Source organism: Rana temporaria, chromosome 8, assembly GCF_905171775.1.
Source record: "Rana temporaria chromosome 8, aRanTem1.1, whole genome shotgun sequence".
Lineage (NCBI taxonomy): Eukaryota > Metazoa > Chordata > Amphibia > Anura > Ranidae > Rana > Rana temporaria.
Window position 1 is genome coordinate 89,666,288 of NC_053496.1, and position 22,534 is coordinate 89,688,821.

Sequence of the window (22,534 nt, forward strand, 5' to 3'; positions counted from 1 at the left end):
AGAACTTCCCAAAACATGGCCTGTTGGGGGTACTTGAGGACAGGGTTGAGAACCACTGCCTTACATCACATAAGACTGGACAAACAACACGATTCACAAATCGCTTTACAGATCCTGCAATTGTCAGTTAAGTTGCTGCATTTCCTTACACTCTTAACGTAGAAGCAATACCCCCCCCCCACAATTTTAAATAGAGTTAAGCCTCGTACACATGATCAAACTTTATGGCCATATTTGTCTGACGGACGTGTTGCGTCAGATAATCCAACCGTGTGTATGCTCCATCAGACAATTATTGGCTGAGTTAACAACAAAATTTGGCTGTTCATGCTCACCAATTATTGGGCGATAAATCGGTTACTTTGGTTTATCCGATCGTGTGCCTTAAACATCAGCCAACAATAGTAAGATTTGCCCAAAGGGTGGCGGTAAAGAGCTGAAAAACCAAGTTGGTTGGAAGTCCGATCGTGTGTACGAGGCTTAAGGGAGGGTTTTACCCCGTCAGTTTTGTTTTTGTCAACAGTGTCCCACTGGGGAGATTTCCCTTCACTTCCTATCCCATAGCCAAAACAGTAAGTGAGAGAAAATTCCTTCAAAGTAAGGGAATCCCTAGTTGTCACCTCAGTCATAAGAACTCATGTCCCCATTGGAAGATTTCAACCTCTATTCCTGTTCTGGTGACAATCCAAAATCTGGGATTTTCTTCACTTTTGGTGATTTTGGTCAACAAGACAGAGCGTGAATCTCCAAAAGAGTGACATAGACATCAATAAAAACCTGACAAGTGTTCTAATCGCTCTCCACTCTATCCAACACGACTAGATTTTTGTCAAATTTTGCTGGGCATTGCCTACTCTGATGGGCAAGTCTGTAGAGGGGGAGCACAGAGTTTATGAAAAGGCACCAGGATTCTCTCGTGGGCAAAACATCACATTTTACTATAGTGATGTGATTACGTTTTGGACGCTATCCTGAGGATCCATGGTGTGCTGGCGGTTATATTCTTTGACTTGTGTTGATACCCGGCTCCCAGCTGGTAATTGCCTCAGAATCCACCAGATTCAAGTCATTTCTGGGAAAGTGTGCTTTGGGAATATTTCACTTGACTTGCGGTACAAATGTGGCCTACTACAAGGGTTGATGTGTGTTTTCTCTGGTGTTCCGCTTTAGGATTTCTTTTTGCAGAGATTAATTGCTGCTTTAAATTGCCAATATGAGTGATTAACAGTGATTTGTAGTGAACAATTTATTCACTGAAGTCACTAGCGATTTGCTACAGCATTTTCTTCTGTGATTTGTAGATAAGCATAACGATTGGTGCAACATATCATAAAGAAGCACTAAAAGTGATTGACATTATCGATTTTGCTGCTATAAAACCGATAAAATGCAATTACTTTAAAAATGGTAATGTTAGGGTTCCCCAAAAATAGTTATGATTTTCTTAGCCACAAAGAGGGGAAGGAGGTAGCCGCTGTGAGCCTGTGCATCATCAGCCTTAAAATAAACCTGTGGTAAATGAAGTATAGATGCTGTGAAGAAACCAGTTTTCTGGTTATAATTCAAATTATTTTGCGTCATTACTTTGAGTTGCATAAATGGAACAAAAATTAAGAAGATCAGGAGTTCGGACTTTGCTCAGACTTTACCAGCTGCAAGGTAAGTGACTCATAAAATAATGAAGCAAAGACCACCTTCATCTCGCTCTCTTTTATTAGAGTTGTTTTTAAAAGCAAAAAAGTCTCAGTCTTCAACTCCCCTTTGAAGCTCCAATATTCTCTGAAATATCAGGTGTAGGCTCCTTCTGGGTCTTACCAGCCTCTTACATTTCCCGTTCTCTGCGAGAGACCTTGTTTGGCTTCTCAAACAATAGATTATGATTTATGATGTGTAATTCAAACCAACGAATGTGTCTGTTGATATATACCTTAATTAGCCTTGCAGGATGCTGGAAGCCTTCTTTAACTTCCACTGGGTCCTCAGCAAGAGCGCATGACTTGTGATATAAATCCTCCAAAGATGGACTTGCCAACATCATGACCTAATATGAGCACAAAGGAAAAAACAGGTAGGTAATTCTTTAGTAAAAAAAATATTCACAGTTCTACATTCTAGAAGCCTGTTCTAGATCTCACACTGGAACAAACAGTAACTGTATAATGCTGGGAGTTGCCAAACTTTCTAAATAAAGGACCAGTTTACTATCCTTCAGACTAAGGAGGGTCTGGACTGTGGCCAGTGGGAGAAGAAAATGTCCTGGTGTCAATAACGCCCCATCATTCATGTCTGGGAGAGGAAGAGTGACCCATCGTTGGGGGTCAGGGAGAGGAAGAGTGCCCCATCGTTGCGGGTCAGGGAGAGGAAGAGTGCCCCATCGTTACGGGTCAGGGAGAGGAAGAGTGCCCCATCGTTACGGGTCAGGGAGAGGAAGAGTGCCCCATCGTTGCGGGTCAGGGAGAGGAAGAGTGCCCCATCGTTGGGGGTCAGGGAGAGGAAGAGTGCCCCATCATTGGGGGTGTTATGGAATTATTTCTGATTGGGACTCTAAAAACAGAAGTTAATACTGCAGCTGCAGGAACAGATACACAGGATGCAATCACTGTGTGTAAAATGTAGATAGGAAACGGGTGGTGTGAGATGTTATTAAAAACTAACAAATAGAAATAGGTTATTAAAAGCTAATAGGAATATCTTATTAAAAGCTAGAGAATAGAACAATTGCAAAAGTAAAACTTTGAGAGGGGAGGGGGGAGTAGAGACAGAGAGAGCTTCTAGCAGAAGATGTGTCTATGTGTTAGGTGAAGGTTACAGAACACATTTCAACAGCGTGAACAAAATGGAGTCTCTTGTGCTTAAATGAACAATACAGTGAATGTCCATGTCAGGGGTCAGGGATAGGAAGATTGCCCCATCGTTGGGTGTGAGTGGAAATAATAGTTCCCCATCATTGGTGTCAGTGGAAAGAATAGTTCCCCATCATTGGTGTCAGTGGAAAGAATAGTTCCCCATCATTGGTGTCAGTGGAAAGAATAGTTCCCCATCATTGGTGTCAGTGGAAAGAATAGTTCCCCATCATTGGTGTCAGTGGAAAGAATAGTTCCCCATCATTGGTGTCAGTGGAAAGAATAGTTCCCCATCATTGGTGTCGGTGGGAAGAATAGTTCCCCAAGGGCCGGATAAAGGCAAGAAAGGGGCTGCATCTGGCCCCAGGGCCACTGTTTGGAGACCACTGGTATAATGTATCCTCCAAGCTGTCACTTTAGTGTCTCCTGAATGACCAATAAATAACAGATTTAACACGGTTTCACATCAATTTAAATTCCACCGTTTAACCTGTAGCTCAAAGTCTTACTGCCAAAAGGTTCTCCAAACCTACTTCTGGCTACACTCCCAGAGGCACCCTTCTCTTTGGTTACAGCTTGGATCTTATTGTCTGCACAGGTTCCACACAAGCGTATCCACTTGCAACCCCAATATTGTGATAAAACTCGTCTTTCAGGTGTACCTTTTCCATTATAGGCTATGACAACCTTTAAGTGAATCTATGCTTTACGCCACGCAGGGCAAAGCAACAGGTTCCCTTTACTACCTAAACCTATACCATATACTCACCCTCCTTTCACTTTCCTGCAACATTGTTTAGTTGCTGGGAGCGAAAGGAAAGCCCTTGTACATGAAAAGTCACTGAAGTTGTAGTTTACACAGGACTATGGACTCTATGTGGCGGCGATATCACATGGAGTGAGTCACAACGGATATTTCCTTCAGCTCCCAGTGGAAAATATGCTAGGAGGTAGTTGGGGATTCAGGAAAACATGGCATGCTTTAAGTTACTGTATAGCTTGCTTTACTGGACTAAATTACCAAATGCATCACATGCACCCAGATGAAGACGGCATGTGCCAAAAACCATGATTGGCCCTTCAATTTTAGGTTTCTCAAATGAGGCATGTGATACTGTAACCCAAGACTGGTATGTCATGTGGTTTTAAATAACCTGTAGTGGAAGGACACACCGGAGAGACAAGGATTGTCTTGTTGGCAACCTGTGCAGCAGCCTAATTGAAGCTGGCGCCTAACCGAAGACCTGTGGGTAGAGAATAGCCAGAATGAGCACTTGCTTCCAGAGATATAAAGGATTGTGTGGCCATCACATGTTAAGACCTGCAGAACAGACACTGGAGCAAATAACAATTTTGAAACTATGTTTAATTTCAAAGCTAGGGTAGTTAAAATGTAGTTTACAGTCGTGAAGAATACATTATACACTGTGTCAGTAAAAGATACATAAGTGGACTCTAAAGTGTGCAATTCTTTACATTTAAATGTTTAAAGGCAATATTATATACTGGTTTTAAATAATCATAAATTTGTATAATGTATACTCTCGGGGACAGAATCATTTTTAATGGGAAGCTTAGTTGTCTAGGGTGAAATGTAACTTCCAGCAATATGTTTGGATAGTTACTTCCTCCCCTCCTCCCTCCTTCGCACATATACACAAATCACACCGGGGCATTTCCCAAGTTATTCCATATAACAAGCTTATAGTAATAAAATCTTTTCCATGTATACCAATGAACACCACACCTTTGCACTGTATGTGTGATCCACATCAGGCGGGTCCAGTACAGCAGAATTTTTATCAAGAGGGTCCACTTCCTTGTGTATTACATAGAAGTTACTGTAGCTACCAAGCTGAAAAGGACGGGAGACAGGAAAAGCATCCACCCATGTGAACTGGGCATTGAAGAAATCACTGGGAATGTATAAGTTCTGATAACGTCTCCTCAGCTCCATCATGTCACATCCGGGACTGCATCAGAAACAAAAAAGTACAGCACTCTCAAAAGTTGCAAAAATGTAGTATGCAGCATGCAAGAGTATTCTCAGAATTACTGAATCCTTTCAGATTTACCCACTTCAGACCTTCTGTTGCCTTACAGCAAGCAAGTCTTTTTTCTTTGGATTAACATTACATACACACATCAAAAACAACAACATTTCCATGCTGACTGTTCCAAGTTCATCAGTTCCTTGTCAGTGCCTAAGGTCCCTTTCACACTAGCGCACCGATCGGGTCCGCCTGTCAGTTTTTCAAGCAGACCTGATCGGACCCCTCCAGTCTCCTCTATGAAGCGGCGGAAGTCAATGGGCCGTCGACATCCAATCCACTAAAAACAGACATTACCCATCCATCTGGTGGATCGGATGGCAGTCGGGTGTAAATGGAGAGGCGGTCGGGTCCATTTACACCCATTTGCCCATAGAGGAGAGAGGGCCCAAGCATAAGCAGAGCTTACACGGACCAGCCATCCGCCTGCAGAAGAAATATACCCTGCTGAACAGGTGTATTTTAATGGAGCCCATCCCATGTGCAAGGCCCCTTACAAAGTTTCCCAGTACACACAGTACATCATGGTAATCAATACAGTCAACAGTCACAACCATCACTAAAGCTGTAAGTGGACTGAAAAACGAAAAATAAAACATTTCCTACATGGTCATAGATGACATCTTTTGAGCACAGGTTAGGGAATACTTGTCAGTACCGAAATGAATGCCAAAGACCACAGCCATATTTACTTTTTCTTTCACAAAAGAGACACTGCAGACATTAAATTAATTACTGGATATTTTGTTGGTGTACTTAAAGCGGAGTCCCACCCAAAAATTGAACTTCCTCTTTAAGTGAAGGTGACCCCCTGACATGCCACATTTGGCATGTCAATTTTTTTTGAGGGGGGGGGGAGCAGATACCCTCTTTTTAGAGGCATCCAGCTCCCACTTCCTCCCGGGGCTCCGTGGTGCCAGAAGGAAGTTCACCTCTCCCTCCGTGCAATCTTCTGGGTCGTCATAGGTCCCAGAAGATTGCCCGGCCATCACAGCACAGTGAAGCCACAGCCGGAATGCCGGCACCGCAGAGAGGAGCAGGGCTTTGTTCGCCCGCATCGCTGGACCATGGGACAGGCGAGTGTCCGATTATTAAAAGTCAGCAGCTACACCTTTTTGTAGCTGCTGACTTTTATATGGGTGGAACTCCGCTTTAACCCACTTATGTAAATGTTATTTGAATGCATAGGTGTCCCTTAAAAAACATGTACATACACATTTTATAAATGGGGACAATTGCTAAAATACCATTAAGGGGGAAAAAAGACAAAATAACAAATTAAAACAATGTTTTCTTTATAATTGTATTAAAAAAAAAAAAAACATAGCTACAAATACTGCCAAAATGTCACCATTAGGGCACTTACCTGTCCAAGGATCCTGCAGTGTCCACACCCAAGCCGATTCTTGAATCGGCTCTTGGGTGTTAGTGCCGCCATCTTGGGTAAGGTAAACCAGCCTTGTGGGTTCACATCCGGTATCCTACTGCGCATGTGCAAATTGTGCTGCACTTTCTCAATTTGTTGCTGCAAACTCAGCAAGAAGTGGGAGCGGGTTCCTGTCAAAACCAGGTGCCTGCCCCGTCCCCACAAGGTGCCAATCGTGGCACTGGAAGGGGGAGGGGGGAGGCAGACAAGCAGAGCTTCCCCTTTTGGGTGAAGCTCCGCTTTAAAGACTGGGACCTCATCCACAGGGACTGTCAGGGTCTTATTCAAAAAGGAAATAACTGGGTCAACAGCCTGAGAATCCCATTTCTTCTAGAATTTCTCCTTTATGGGGTACAGCTGAGTGAAAACACCTTCTTCAGGTGAGATGAATGGCATTTACCATTTCAAGGAAGAAAGGTTGTATTTAAAATGATTTAGGGCGTTTTGGCAGGTGGCAGCATAACCAAAGTAGTCATGAAAAGTGTCACATGATGTACAATTAAGAAGAATCTACTATTCAGATTGTTAGTTTTCATACACCATCAATATATAGCATGCAAACTAACAAAAAGAGGGTCGGCAGAGTTTTATAAGTAAATCAATAACTGGCCATGTGTAAGCATATGATCCTTGAACTAGCACCAATGGACTTTTAAAGCAGGATAATGAAGTAGTGTGCAGCCTACATACCAGTCCAGGGAAAACTTGGAGAACTGAACAGTATAGCGAGGAACAACCCGTCTGGGTCTGCGAGGTGACCTCTCCCTTTCACGCCGCGGAGATCTCTCTCTTGACCGCTTTCTCTGAGGAGAACGATCACGTGACCTGCGTCTGTCACGATCTCTCTCTCGGCTAAGAAAAGATGACAATCTTTCAGAACATAGAGATCACATAGGTTTATATAAAGGTTTATATAAATAGCTTTACAACGACACATAAAAAAAAAAAAGAAGGATATCTGCATTGCCTTATTTTGACATTTTATGGTTACACAACCTATCACATTGTTATAATCTTTTTATATAGACTATAAACTGAAGGGCTTATGAATAAATGGTTGTGCAACGAATCATTTGAGTTTCCATTATTTCCTATAAAGAAATTTGCTTTGATATACAAGTGCTTTGGATTACAAGCATGTTTCTGGAACTAATTATGCTCGCAATCCAAGGTTTTACTGTATACTGCAAATAAAAAATAAATGAAAAAAATACCCATTATTGTACTCAATTAGTAACTTCTTTATTAAACTTAGGCAAAAAGCTCTAAGTCAATGCAAATATTCCATCGACATAGGATGCCAAATCAAAATTATGTCAAATTATTATGCTGATGAATTTTCTATTTATATACTGGTTCTATGAATACTGTAAGTAGACTAAAAGGAACCAAAGATAACGAAGAGTGCAGCACAGAACAGGCTCATCTATTTCATTCAATGAGTAAATATATCAAGAGACTGCAGTAATATGAACAGTCCATTGGGATGTCTAGATCTAAATTTACAGAACACTCAATCTACAAGTGCATTCTGTACAGATCTCCAAGTTCATAATCAAAAGGAAACCAGTCATGAAAGATTTGAAAATACGAGTTGCTGGAATGTCCCGTTGATCATGCTTTGAAACTGGTAAACAGATTAACTTGTTTCAATTTAGTTTGCATATTTCTTGTAGGCCGAAGACTGAAGTCAGAACCAGCCTTTCCAGGAGGTCAACCATTGCATTGACTTACTTTGCTCAAGACTAAGGCTAAAAGGCTAAAAGTTACAAGCCTTGGATCACTTTTCAGAGGCATTTGATGGGCAGCGAGAAGACATATGATGCCTTCTCACTGCCTGGTTGAACCCTGTAACTGGCACATCTCTGCCCCACAATTGTGCATCAGCAAAACGCAACAAATCGGGGAACATTTTTGCCACGGCCTGCGTACAACCGTGTCTGGCTCCCTTTGCAGCTCAAGGGGGGGGAAGTTAAAAAGCAACTCAACAGCCTGTTTTTACCACCTCTTTAATACCTCCCCTGCCAATCATGCTGAAAGTAGTTTTTGGACCCCCTTAATTTTGCAGTGACATGACTGTTCAGGCTACACAGGAGTCTCTGTGCTCACTTGGCCTCTCAACAATAACAGGAGTACATGGGGATTGGGGGTGTCGCAGAATCCCAAACTCTACAATTAGTGAGGACACGATCCATTGCTGAAAAGTTGTGTAACAATTTTGAGACTGCAGTTGCTTTCTATTAAGAAAAACTCACTTCCTGTCATCTTTCCTACTGGAAATAGAATCCCCTCGATCACTCCTGACAGAAAATCTGGATGGCGGCTCAATCCTCCGCACCGGCTGTGGCTGGGATACGATGCGAACAGGGGTTTGTAACAAACCAGCTGAGAGGGGGAAGAGAAAGAAAGAGCATGGTAAGGTACAACAGAATTACCAACTGCGGTAAGGCAAGATCCTTAACACAGATAGGAAAAAATAATTATTACAGCAGCTGTACAGTAACGTACCAACATCAGGAAAACCAAGATGGTCCCGAAAAGTAGATATATGAGCGCTTACTTAAAAAAAATAAAAGATTTATTACTGTATATGTTAATGTAACAGATAAAAGTACAAAGATATACAACCATTTATGTTATATATAAAAGGAAATTTCTTGATGCCCGATTTTAAAGGTCCGCCCAATCTCATTAGAAAATAATTTTCATTGACTCTCAAAGTTCCTCCCAGGGCCTCAACTGTCTGTCTTGTGAATTGCAACAAATCCGAGTTTACCATTAGATTTCTAGAGCAGCTCAGAAAAAGCTGACTGGTTACTACTAAGGGCAACAAGAAGATTCCCTTCTACAGTCATTTCATAAGGCAAAGACTAGCCATACATGCTTCAATTTCCCCATCCAAACTAAATACAGCATGGATGGAGAAATCTTCTCGGCCAGCTATTGTATTCCGAAAACTGGCAACAGATTGAATTTAATCAATATTCAGCCAACAATTTTCCACTTGACTCCTTCAATGTTTCAATACAAATTTGTCAAGTATGGGGGTCCAATAAAGCCACAAACAGCCCAATTTTCAGCCAATTCAGCATTAAAATCAAGCAGTGTATGACTAGTATTTGGGATGATTGATTTTATGAACGGTTTAACCCATCCCAGCATTAGATTTACTAAAAATTACCAGTTACCATATTAATTTGGTAAGTTGAGTTATCTGCCTGGAGAAACAATACATTGCCAGCAGTTGGCACATAAAGGGGAAAGAACCAATTTTTTATTATACATGTATCTGACAACATACATGGTTAAAATTATGCTTTTCAGACATGAATGGCTTTTGCCTAGTACACACGACGAGAAAATCAGAAGAAAAAAAAAAAAAACACTTTCAAAGCGATCTTACGATAATCTGAACGTTAGTACACAGCTTTTGAGAGCCGATCATGATAATTCATGCAAAATTATCCAAACGGACAAATACAAACATTTTTCTCATACGATACCAGGACAAAATGATTTTCGTTTAATCAGTACAGTATTCGCCTGTAAAAAAAAGTTGGAAGACCAAAACCACGCATGCTTGGAAATGAAAGAATACATTACAATACATCTCTTCTGAAGTTGTATTCGCCCGTACGAAAATTTAGTAATGGTTTTCCATATGAGACTATAATGCAAAAAATTCATAAAAAAATCAAACATAAAATACAAAACAAAGAGTGATCATTTGTCCGATATTCTCATCGTGTGCACAAGGCCTTAGTGTAGTAGTGGCAGAATAATTCTGGAGCTAAAAAGGAAAATACGGTGTACCTTTAGGCTGCTGTTGCTGTAACAGCTGAGAAGGCTGTGCCTGAAGTAATGGATTTAGTGAAGCAGCAGAAATTTGCGCCTGCAGCAAGGTTTGTGCTTGTGGAGGCGGCTGAGACTGAACCCCAAAAGCAGGCTGTTGTGCAACAGGTGGCATAACTGCTGTTGGGTTCTTCATTAAAGTCTGTGCTTGAGCTGGGTTCTACAGCAAGAAAAAGCAATCGGTGTAAACATCATACCAAGCAAGTTAGATGGTGAGAGCAGAGGGTATTCACATACCTGATTTGGAAGAGTCTGAATCCTTTGGGCATTCCATTTAAACGGCATGTTAGGATTGTATGTAGCTTCCACCAAAACCCGATCTCCGACTTGTGGGGACTTACCCTTAACAGCACTGGAAAAGAAAAAAAAAAAAGAAATCTAGGAGTTTGGCAAAAAAAAAAGTCCAAGAAATTCCCCTTAATTTGCAGGGATTTACTCTCACTTCCTGTTTGGCTATGGGACAGGAAGTGAAGGAATTCTATGCAATGGGACACAGATCTCGGAAAAAAAATCTGGGTTATCTGTATCCAAAATGAAAAAAAAATAAAAAAAGTTCAACGTCCAACACTTTATACAATCCTGTCATTAAGATTGATGGTGCAATACAAACCACCATATTAAGCCAGTCTTCAGCTAAAACCAGCCAACAGCTTATTAGGCTGCATTTTGTATGCAAGTCTAATTACAAACTAAAAATTATAGTCTTAAGGGAACATTGTGCTTAAAACAATAAACATGCAAAAGGAGCTAAATTATACATAAGGTAATGCCTCCAAGATTTACCAAAATGTTTTAGTTCATGATGAGAGTAATACATACATGATGAGAGTAATACATACGTAAGTTGAAAGAACACATCTTCATCCACAAAGCCAAACGTTTCGTGGAGCTTGGTAACAACCCCGGTGAAGACTCTCTGTTTCTGAGGCTGGGACTGTTGCTGGCTGGAGCGGGGAGTCGGGTAAGAGACTGTTATCTGTGCAGCCTGTTGGGGAGTGGACAGCGTGAGGCTTGTTGGCAGTGCAACAGCAGGCTGCAAAACACAGAAATACAATATTGGCAGCATTAATGATATATACTCACTGTACTCTTTGCTGCATGCTTATACAATACATTTGAATGTTTAAGTATCACAAACAAGCACTCACCTGTGTTATTAAAGTCTGTTGAGGCTGCTGCAACTGCGTAAAGAACAGAGGATACAATAAGCACACTTTCCACAATGTAATTTCATGTCATACCAAAAATACACAACAAAATGGTGTACAGTACATAAGACAATGCTAACTGCACACAGTACTGCACGCTACATAAGACTGTTTAGAATTTAGTCAGGTGCCTGCATCCCCTGCTGCACATTGTGGTTCCTTTCTGAAATCCTTATATCACTGCCGAGTCTTGGAGGATGGAGCCACAGGGCGTGGCTGGGGACATAGGCATCCAATACGTCCTAAAGTGCTGCATGCCAAATAATCCTACAGAAGCCAAAAAACTGGGACAGAGCTCCTCTATTGGAAGGAACTGCTTTTAGAGATGAGATTATATATATATATATATATATATATATATATATATATATATATATAATATATATATATATATATATATCTGGTAGAAGCCATTAAGACTTTTGCACTGTGAGCTGAGGGGTCTTAGGCTGCTCACAGGAGGAACCAAGTAGTGCCATCAAGGTTATTCACTATATAAAGTGCAAACAGGTGACACCAGAAGCTACAAAGCCGCCCTTTTGGCCATACCATGCAAGAGTCTGTAAATCACAACAAAGGCTGAACAGAATTAAGAAATCTGGATTTTTGTACTCGCCATAAAATCCTTCTCTGTCTTCATTCAAGAACATGCTTGAATATATTAGATCTCTATCTGTTACCTGCAGGAGTAGACTGCTAGGTACAAACAAAATCTATAGGTAAAATAGAAAGTGGGACCAAACAGAAAAGGCCAACAAAAAGGTAAAACAATAAAAGCACAACTCTAGCCAAAACACTCACACCACTGCCTGCTGAACCTTGCAGCTGTAGCTACCATCATCTGCAGAAGTAGCAATATCAACCTTGTAGTATTTGGTAAAGCTATGAACTGACAACTAGGCAGCTGTTTGCAAACTGGAAAAACAGAAACATGGCGTTATAAGACCCATGACGCACTCACATATTCTTAGTTGCATCCTACAGCAAAGGCCATGGTCCACAGAAAGCATCCAAAGCATCAGAGGGATCTCATTGTTAAAAGGTATCAGTCAGGAGAAGGATACAAAATAATTCCCAGGCATTAGATATACCATGGAACACAGTGAAGAAAGTCATCATCTAGTGGAGAAAATATGGTACAACAGTGACATTACCAAGAACTGGACGTTCCTCCAAAATTGATGAAAATACAAGAAGAAAACTGGTCAGGGAGGCTACCAAGAGGCCTACAGCAACATTAAAGGAGCTGCAGGAATATCTGGAAAGTACTGGTTGTGTGGTACATGTGACAACAATCTCCCGTATTCTTCATATGTCTGGGCGATGGGGTAGAGTGGCAAGACAGATGCCTTTTCTTACCAAGAAAACCATCCAAGTTCGGCTAAATTTTGCAAAAACACAACTGAAGTCTCCCAAAGGCATGTGGAAAATGTGTTATGGTCTGATGAAACCAAGGTTGAACCTTTTGGCCATAAATCCAAAAGATATGTTTGGCGCAAAAACAATACTGCACATCACCAAAATAACACCATACCCACAGTGAAGCATGGTGGTGGCAGCAGCATGCTTTGGAGCTGTTTTTCTTCAGCTGGAACAGGGGCCTTACTTATTCAAGGTAGAGAGAATTATGAACAGTTCCAAATGCCAGTCAATATTGGCACAAAACCTCCAGGCTTCTGCTAGAAAGCTGAACATGAAGAGGAACTTCATCTTTCAGCATGACAACAACCCAAAGCATACATCCAAATCAACAAAGGGAATGGCTTCACCAGAAGATTAAAGTTTTGGAATGGTCCAGCCAGAGCCCAGACCTGAATCCGATTGAAAATCTGTGGAATGATCTGAAGAGGGCTGTGCACAGGAGATGCCCTCGCAATCTGACAGATTTGGAGTTTTTTTGCAAAGAAGAGTGGGGAAATATTGCAAAGTCAAGATGTGCCATGCTGATAGACTCATACCCAAAAAGACTGAGCGCTATAAGCAAATTTCTCGGATAAGGCTTGCTGCATTCAGGATAGGACTGAAACCAAAGCTCGTTTGGTCGTACTTCTCCTATAGATCATGGTTCAGTCCTGTGACCCATTTTCAGCAAACAGTGGTCTTAAGCCCGCTGTCAACTGACATCACAGAGCTGATCCAGGCTGGGGAAAGATTGTGACCATATGGTTGAGATCCACCCAGATGCCTGGACCGGCACCCAGCTCGGGCTCAGAGCGAGCCACTGAGAGACTGAGCCAGCCGCTCCCACCCCATCTACAGCCGAGCACTCCAATGAACATGGGGGGCAGAGCAGGGAGCCAGTGACTGACAGTCACCAGGTCTCTGCTCACGGAGCACTAAAAACTGAGCGACCAGCAGTATTTGATCGCTCGATTCCTGGACGGAAGACCTCAGATCTCATATTTAGGCTTAAATGCAATAAAAAACCAACACAGAGCTGTCAAAACTGGTCCCTCAGGAGAAGAGTTGCAAGCGCTTGTAGGCTGTGCTGGTGGCATTACAAGAATCTATATAACTGACATGTCACCCAGCACAGCAGTTAACTGAAAAAAAAAAAAAAAAAGTCGACTAAAATTGGGCTGTTACCAGGGATGGGGGTTTGGCTTCCCCTGACCTGTTCTTTTGTTTGAACCTAGCTACCCTAATCCTGCAGGTGGCGTTATAACTTTGGTCACGATCTAATGGTTTCAAGCAGTGCCATTCAATAAATGAAAGAGAAAAAGTTTGAACATTAAAAAACAGTTCATACATGCATTTTCTAGATGTGTATATATTGGAGCCGTTTACACCAACTTTACCCTGGTAAATAAAAAACAAAAAATAGGGGTATGGACCCTAATCGGACTTTCAGCGGCACAGTAAACAATAGAGATGTGTAAAAAATATATAAATGTTTAATAGAAAAAGAAAACCACACATATAACATAGGATACAAGGACAATACAAATCATACATACGAGTACATATAAATGATGAGAACCCTAATGCATCAACGCGTTTCACCTTGAGGGCTTCTTTAGGACGCAAATTCAGGAAAACAGTAATTGTAGAGGCAAGAAAGGGGATCTCACTCTTACAAATTTGTTTCTTGGTTAGCATGTGGCCAAACCAGACATCCAATAGAGGAGAAAATACAAGCCACGCAAAGAAGGTGCAATGCTGGGTGAAGCAAAAATGGGGGAAACCAACTGTAATTTCCAAATAGACGATATATATGACTACAAAATTCACAAATTAAGAAAATAGATATAAGAAGAATGTCTTCCTTTTCAGCCGACAAGCCCAAATATAGGAAGTCAAAGTGATAATTCAAAATATCAATAGGTTGGGATCCATGGCTCAAAAGGGGATATACAATACAGATCCCCCAAGTAGTGACTATTATTAGACTGGACAGGTTCAAGGTAATCCCCAGGGTAGAGCACAAAAAGAGGGCTTTTTGTGCTCTCCCCTGGGGATTTTTGCGTCCTGAAGAAGCCCTCAATGCGAAACATGGTGATGCATTCGGGTTCTCATTTATATGTACTCATATGTATGATTTTTAATTCTTGTATTGTCCTTGTATCCGGTTATATATGTGGTTTTCTTTTTCTATTTAACATGTATATATTGTTTACACATCTCTATTGTTTACTGTGCCGCTACCCCTATTTTTTACTTTACCACATTATTTACGGATGTTGGCAATGTGAGTGCCATTTTTCTATTTACCAACTTTACCCTATGCCAGACAGAACACAGACAAGGCATAGCAAGACAAGGCCTACTTTACACTTTATGATCTAGTTGGTAGAAAAAAAAATCTACATACCTGCTGCTGTACACTGTAGATTTGTTGCGGCTGACTGTATTGCTGAAAGAAAAACAAATGATGCCTTCAGTCTTGGAATGCTGCCCACCGCATATTTTAAAGGGCAGAAGACTGTACAAGGGGTATAATGGGGTACAGAAACTTTTCCTTTGTATTTACATCCTTTGAACCTGCAATTCTGGGCAGCCAACAGACAGAAGAACGCAACAGATTTTCTCTAGAAAAACAAACAGCTTTCATTCTGTTACAGTGCAACTTTAGAGTAGCAGAGGGAATTGATGAATCAAGTATAAACTTGTAGTTACATTCTGAGGCCGATTAGAGGTAGTAAACAAACCAATAAAACCATGAAACAAGCTCTAACCTTCGATATGTTTCAGATTTATATTATTTACAATATGATCCTGGCAGGGAGTTGCTGGAACAGAGGGAAGCAATAAGTGTAGGTTTTCTTGAAAAAAAAAGTGCAAGTCATACTCATGATTGCTTTACAACTTTGTCATTGACCTGGAACCAGCATGCAGATATAGAAATGTTGGGGCATTTGAAAAGCATACATTTGTTCTGGGTCAGTGACTTCCCAAATAGAGAAAATCAGGATAACAGAGCATGCACCTTTTAAATAAAAAAAACACACACACACACACACACACACACACACACACACACACACACCACAATGGTAGCCACCATACTTTTAGCCCAATAGGTTCCTTTTAACCACTTAAGGACCGGGCCTGTTTTTCAGACTCAGTGTTTACAAGTTTAAAAAAATTTTTTTTGCTAGAAAATTACTTAGAACCCCCAAACATTATATATTTTTTTCCTAACACCCTAGAGAATAAAATGGTGGTCATTGCAATACTTTTTGTCACACTGTATTTGCACAGTGGTCTTACAAGCGCACTTTTTTTGGAAAAAAATTACTTTTTTAAATAAAAAAATAAGACAACAGTAAAGTTAGCCCAATTTGTTTTTATATTGTGAAAGATAATGTTACGCCGAGTAAAATGATACCCAACATGTCACGCTTCAAATTTGCGCCCGCTCGTGGAATGACGTCAAAAATCTCCATAGGTGACGGTTAAAAATTCTATAGGTTGCATCTTTTGAGTTACAGAGGTCTAGTGCTAGAATTATTGCTCTCGCTCCAACGATTGCGGCGATACCTGACTTGTGCGGTTTGAACACCGTTTTCATATGCGGGCACTACTCACGTATGTGGTCGCTTCTGCGCGCAAGCTCGTCGGGGCGGGGCGCTTTAAAAAAAAAAAATGTTTTTGTTTTATTTATTTTAATAGATTTTATTAATTTTTACACTGTTTAAAAAAAAAAAATGGATCACTTTTATTCCAATTACAAGAAATGTAAACTTCCCTTGTAATAGAAAAAAGCATGACAGGTCCTCTTAAATATGACATCTGGGGTCAAAAAGACCTCAGATCTCATATTTAGGCTTAAATGCAATAAAAAAATAAAATGTTTCTTTGCATGTTCTCCTCAGATCTACAGCAAGTGCACTTACAATGCACAGACTATTTGCCTTTAGTAAATCAACCCCAATGTATCTGCTCTGTGCTTGCATTAGAGACCAGAAGCCTGGAAGGTGTTCAAGTCACTGCTGGGAGGGGGAGCAAGGCAAGTTGAGCTGGCTTGGACAACAAACTCAGTATTTCTGTTACGAGCTTTAACCACTTAAGGACCGCCTAACGTTGATATACGTCGGCAGAATGGCACGGCAGGGCACAAGCACGTACCTGTCTTTAAGTGCCCAGCCGTGGGACGGGCGCGCACCCGCGACCCGATCCGAAGCTCCATGACCGCGATCGCTGCCGGAGTCCCGCAATCGGTCACAGGAGCTGAAGAACGGGTAGAGGTGTGTGTAAACACACCTTCCCCGTTCTTCACAGTGGCGCTGTCATTGATCGTCTGTTCCCTGATATAGGGAAAGGCGATCAATGACGTCACACGTCCAGCCCCGCCCCCTACAGTTAGAAACACATATGAGGTCACACTTAACCCCTTCAGCGCCCCCTAGTGGTTAACTCCCAAACTGCAATTGTCATTTTCACAGTAAACAATGCATTTTTATAGAACTTTTTGCTGTGAAAATCACAATGGTCCCAAAAATGTGTCAAAATTGGCCGATGTGTCCGCCATAATTTCGCAGTCACGAAAAAAAAAAAAAAAACGCCGACCGCTGCCATTAGTATTAAAAATGTATTAATAAAAATGCAATAAAACTATCCCCTATTTTGAAAAACGCTATAAATTTTGCACAAAACAAATTAACGCTTATTGCGATTTTTTTAACAAAAAATAGGTAGAAGAATACGCATCAGCCTAAACTGAGGAAAAAAAAGTTTTTTTTATATATTTTTGGGGGATATTTATTAAAGAAAAAAGGAAAAAATATTGATTTTTTTTCAAAATTGTTGCTCTATTCTTGTTTATAGCACAAAAAATAAAAACTGCAGAGGTGATCAAATACCACCAAAATAAAGCTCTATTTGTGGGGAAAAAAGGACGCCAATTTTGTTTGGGAACCATGTCACATGACCACGCAATTGTCAGTTAAAGCGACGCAGTGCCGAATTGCAAAAAGGGGCAAGGTCCTTTACCTGCATATTGGTCAGGGTCTTAAGTGGTTAAAGAACTTAAGTAGTCCCTAATCTTTCTCCAAATCTCATGCGACTTTATAGGCAGCACTGCCTCAATCTCACAGTACAGACACTTGGCTATGAGACTGGAGGCTAGGCACACTTACACACTAGGAAGTACATTTTCAGGATGCTGTTTAGGTACCATTAACATTTCTCAAGGTTGCCCATAACATAGCAAATTTTCACTATGAGGATAAATTGCTCCGCAGTTCCTTTGGCAACAAAGGTCAGTGAAGGTTTGCTTTTAAATCAAAACTTACTGCAGTAGGGAATATGGACACATTTTAATGTCCATAGCTGGTCAATTACACTTAAAATTACACACATAAGGCAATTAACAGGCAGTTTAAAAAATGATTTGTCTAATAAGTATCGTTAGGTTATAATAAACGCATCTCCTGGTTACCTCTCCTGGTTACCTGAATTACTTCACATATCAAATTTACAGCACAAGATGGAAAAAAAGTTTGGCTAAAACATTCAGAATGTCTAGAAAAGGGCTGCCCAACATTTGACCTTCCTGGCCACATTGGAAGAAAAGGAATTGTCTTGGGCAACACATAAAATACACTAACAATAAGAATAGCTGATGATAAGAAAAAGTCAGACAGATCACACTTCATTTTTATGTAATATGTTGTATTATAAAAAGTAAAAGGATGTCAACATAAAAACAAATGTGATAATTTACACTGTTTTTGATAAACGTACGCATCAATATCTGGTAGTAGCATTTCTCAATGAGTTCTCAAGGTGCTCATCAGATATTTTGTTGCCAATTTTGCCCATCATGCGTTTCATCCTTGAAAATAGTTGCTCACAAATATGGGTTCTGCCAAAAACTGGTGAGATGAATACGGCATGATTGTGAAGAGTGGGATATTTTTCTTTTGGAAAATTAACGTCCAGTAAGGGCTGTTTCACACAAGCAGACCGCTCAGGTCCGCCTGTCAGGTTTTTAGGAGGAAATGAACTGATGCTCCATACAGTTCTATAGAACAACGGATGTCAGCGGTGACATGTCCGCTGTCACCCGATCCGCTAAATCCAGATGGATAGAAACCCTATTTTTCATCTGTCTGGTGGATCGGATGAAAACGAACAGGCTGTTTTCATACAATCCCCCATAAAGAGAGCGGAGATCTGACAGGTCCGTCTCCGCACAGTGAGCGGACACAGACCTGTCATCCGCCGGCTCAGAGGGGGGGGGGGGCTGTCAATGGAGCGATCCCTGCTGAGCAAGCGGAATCCGTACACAGACAGCACTGTGTGAAAGAGCGCCAAAGAGAGTCTGTCAAATTTGTATATGGCCGCATGTGTTCGCCAAGTGTAAACACATTTTTACAAAAATTAATAATGTTTACGCAAGTTTACGATCTTGCGTTGGGCTGCATTCATAGCCATCTTGTGTCATATGAGGCCCCTAGGACACAGGCTGGACACCCCTGGTGTAGAGTATACATTATAAATATCAGACTAAAACTGATGATTCTACAGCATCCTGACATGCGTAGTTTATGGGAAGAACTTGTAACGAGTCAAGATTTTTAAATTAGTAATGATTTACATTTAGAAAAAATAAGCTGCTCGGGATGCAAGTTCTGAAAGGAGCAGTAAAAAACAACTTGTCTATACTTTTGGAGTATTTTCTCTAGCTGGCTAAGTGTAAAACTAATTAACTACATAATGGAATGTGCTACAGTCACAAATTAGAAAGCCATATGCAGGATGACAGCCCCCCCCAGAGAAGGATATTGGCAGTCACTACAAACTGCCAGACTCAACCAATATGGCGAACAGACACTGACTGCAATTAATCAGATTGGACTAGATTTTAGTTAGAAATGGTGAAGACTACGGAGGAAAGAAATAAAAGCCCAACTTAGGAAACTGACTTTTTAAAATGTTTATTAGCTACACTATACTGCAGAACTTGACAAATTTGCTTTGAATCTAGGAGCCAGCTGAAAAAGATAGGAGTTTTTTTTTTTCTAATAAAGCTTGATTTTTAAAATGACAGAACCCCTTTTCTTATGTAGCCCTCGATGTGTATCTTTTAACAACAAGGTTGGTCTTTATTGAGTCAGAGAAAAAAATAAGGACATATACAATTCAACGGGTTACAGTGCATACATGGCTGGGCGGAGAAATACATACAGAAACAGTATATAGCAAAATGAAATCAAAAGAGATCCAATCGTGGACTTGATGCAAGCTACAGGACTGCAGGACTTATTTCAGACGGGGAGAGAGGGGGGAACGGAAGGAGGGAGAGAAAGAGGGGGGAAGGGAAGGCAGGGGAAGGGAGAAGGGGAGAGGGGGGGAGAGGCGGGGCCGAGAGGGGGGGGGGGTAAAGCACAAGGATGCCTGAGAAATCAACGACAATCCCAAGTGTGGTGCCGACTCTATCAGAGGACATCCGTCCATGGTCCCCACACCCGCTCAAACTTTGTCGGACACCCCCTGCACAAATAAGTCATTTTATATAAAGGAAGGATGGCGTTGACCGCATCCATCCACATTCCCAGAGTAGGAGGAGCCCTGGATGTCCATTTTACCAGAATGACCTTCTTAGCATAAAATAACAGCAGGGACAGTAGCAGTTTAGTAAACCTGGGTCTCTGCTCATCATCCTGCACCCCCAATAGAGCCAGCTCTGGGGCGGTCGGAAGGTTAAGTTGAAGGCGGACATTCACCGTTTCAAAAACCGCGGACCAAAAGTCCGATAATTTGGGACAGGTCCAGAACATATGCAGGTAGGTGCCCTCAGAGGTACAGCACCTCTGGCAATTTGGGGAGCGTTGCGGATAAATCCCATGCAGCCTCTGAGGCGTAAAGTAAACCCTGTGCAGGAACTTAGTTTGTATCAACTTATCCCTGGAGGAGATCACCAGCTTATAACCATCTTCAAAACAGTCATCCCATGTTTCCCTATCCAGTGACGGTATATCCCCCACCCACTTCCTCCACAGGGAATCCATCTTAGGGGAGTCTTTAGTAAGAAGTGTAAAGTATAGGGAGGACAGGGTCTTAGTCAACGAGCTCTGGGCCAGCAGTTCTTCCACGACATCCGCCTGGAGTACAGGCGGAGCGGGGAACTGTGCCCTGAAGGCATGCCGCAGTTGAAAGTAGCGGAATAGCATCCAGGGCGGTAGGCCAAAGCGCCTCGACATATCCTGAAAGGGCAACAGGGAGCCCCCCGAGACGATATCCCGTAGTACCTTGACGCCCCGCCGGGCCCACAGCTGTGGGTCAGGCACCGAGCGGAAGTGAGCGAGCGCAGGGTTGCCCCATAGCGGGCTGAAGGGAGACCATTGACCCGGAGAGAGGAAACGCCGTCTGGCCCTGCCCCACACCCGTAGCGTAGTTCTTGTCGGACCCGGTAGCGCGGGGTACGGAGAAGACCCTCTATAGAGCAGATTACTGAGTTCAGTCAGGGACCCGACTATCGCCGCCTCGAGGCAAACAGCTGCATTAGCCCTGGACTGTTCAAACCACCAACGCGCCGTAACCAGTACAGCAGCCCAGTAGTAGACCATCAGGTTGGGCAGGGCCAACCCCCCAAAGCTAACAGGCAGCTGGAGGGTGGTCCTGGCCAATCGAGGGGGGGGAACCCCGCCAGAGAAATGAGCCAATGCAGCCATCCAGAGTCCTAAAAAAGGAAGGGGGCACCCACACTGGGCAGTTCCGGAACAAGTAGTTGAATCTAGGGAGGAAGATCATCTTCAATACGTTGATTCTACCAAGGAGATTTAACGGGAGATTACGCCAACGCGTACAGTGATCCTTCAGGCGTCCAACCACCGGACTCAGATTAAGCCGGTCGAAGGACTGAAGGTCCCGGGAGACCCTGATCCCCAAATACGTGAACTCATCCACCCATTGTAGTGCCGTCGTCGGGGCCATCTCCCTAGCCTTAGCATCTATCGGGAACAAAGCAGATTTAGACCAGTTGATGCGTATCCCCGAATACTTACCAAATTCGTCGAACAGCTCCAAGGCAGCCACCAATGAGTCACCGGGATCCCGGAGATATAGTAGAGTGTCATCCGCATACAACGATACTTTCTCCTCCAGAGGGCCAACCCTAAGACCGACTATGCGATCCGAATCCCGGACCAACACCGCCAAGGGTTCCAAAGCCAAGGCGAATAAGCTGGGTGACAAGGGGCACCCCTGCCGGGTCCCCCTCTGGAGGAGAAAGTAGTCCGACAGAGAGTCATTCACTCGAATCCTGGCCTTAGGGGACTTATACAACATCTCAAGCCACTGTAGAAATTTAGGTCCCACACCGAATCTCCTCAACACTGCCCACAAGTAACCCCACTCCACAGAGTCGAAGGCCTTCTCCGCGTCCAGAGAGGCCACAACTCGAGTCCCCGCATTGCTGTGGGACGTAGATAGGTTAAGGAACAGCCGACGGATATTAATGTCGGTGCCTTTACCCGGCATAAAACCCGTCTGATCCACCTGAACCAACGACTCAATCACCGCCCCAAGCCTGATAGCCAAAATTTTTGCAAGGAGTTTTGCATCTGCATTGATCAGGGAGATGGGCCTGTATGAGCCACACTCCTCCAGGTCCTTACCAGGCTTGGGGACCAGCACGACTATCGCTTCCGACATGGAGTCCGGTAGGGACGACACAGAAAAGGAGGTCTGTAGCATAGTGGTAAGTCT

At 42.3% G+C, this 22,534-nt stretch overlaps 1 protein-coding gene across 3 annotated transcripts in view; it reads right to left on the reverse strand.

Moving 5' to 3' along the window:
• Positions 1-22,534, reverse strand: part of CCAR1 (cell division cycle and apoptosis regulator 1) — a 95,206-nt gene that overhangs the window by 44,088 nt on the left and 28,584 nt on the right. For all 3 annotated transcript variants that reach the window (XM_040362196.1, XM_040362195.1, XM_040362194.1), the window contains exons 4-13: positions 15,192-15,233; positions 11,321-11,353; positions 11,012-11,205; positions 10,410-10,524; positions 10,134-10,332; positions 8,829-8,879; positions 8,576-8,705; positions 7,011-7,172; positions 4,591-4,816; positions 1,928-2,041 (exon numbers count right to left, since the gene is read on the reverse strand). In XM_040362196.1, coding sequence (XP_040218130.1) covers positions 1,928-2,041; positions 4,591-4,816; positions 7,011-7,172; positions 8,576-8,705; positions 8,829-8,879; positions 10,134-10,332; positions 10,410-10,524; positions 11,012-11,205; positions 11,321-11,353; positions 15,192-15,233 — 1,266 coding nt within the window. The remainder of the gene's footprint in view (positions 1-1,927; positions 2,042-4,590; positions 4,817-7,010; positions 7,173-8,575; positions 8,706-8,828; positions 8,880-10,133; positions 10,333-10,409; positions 10,525-11,011; positions 11,206-11,320; positions 11,354-15,191; positions 15,234-22,534) is intronic.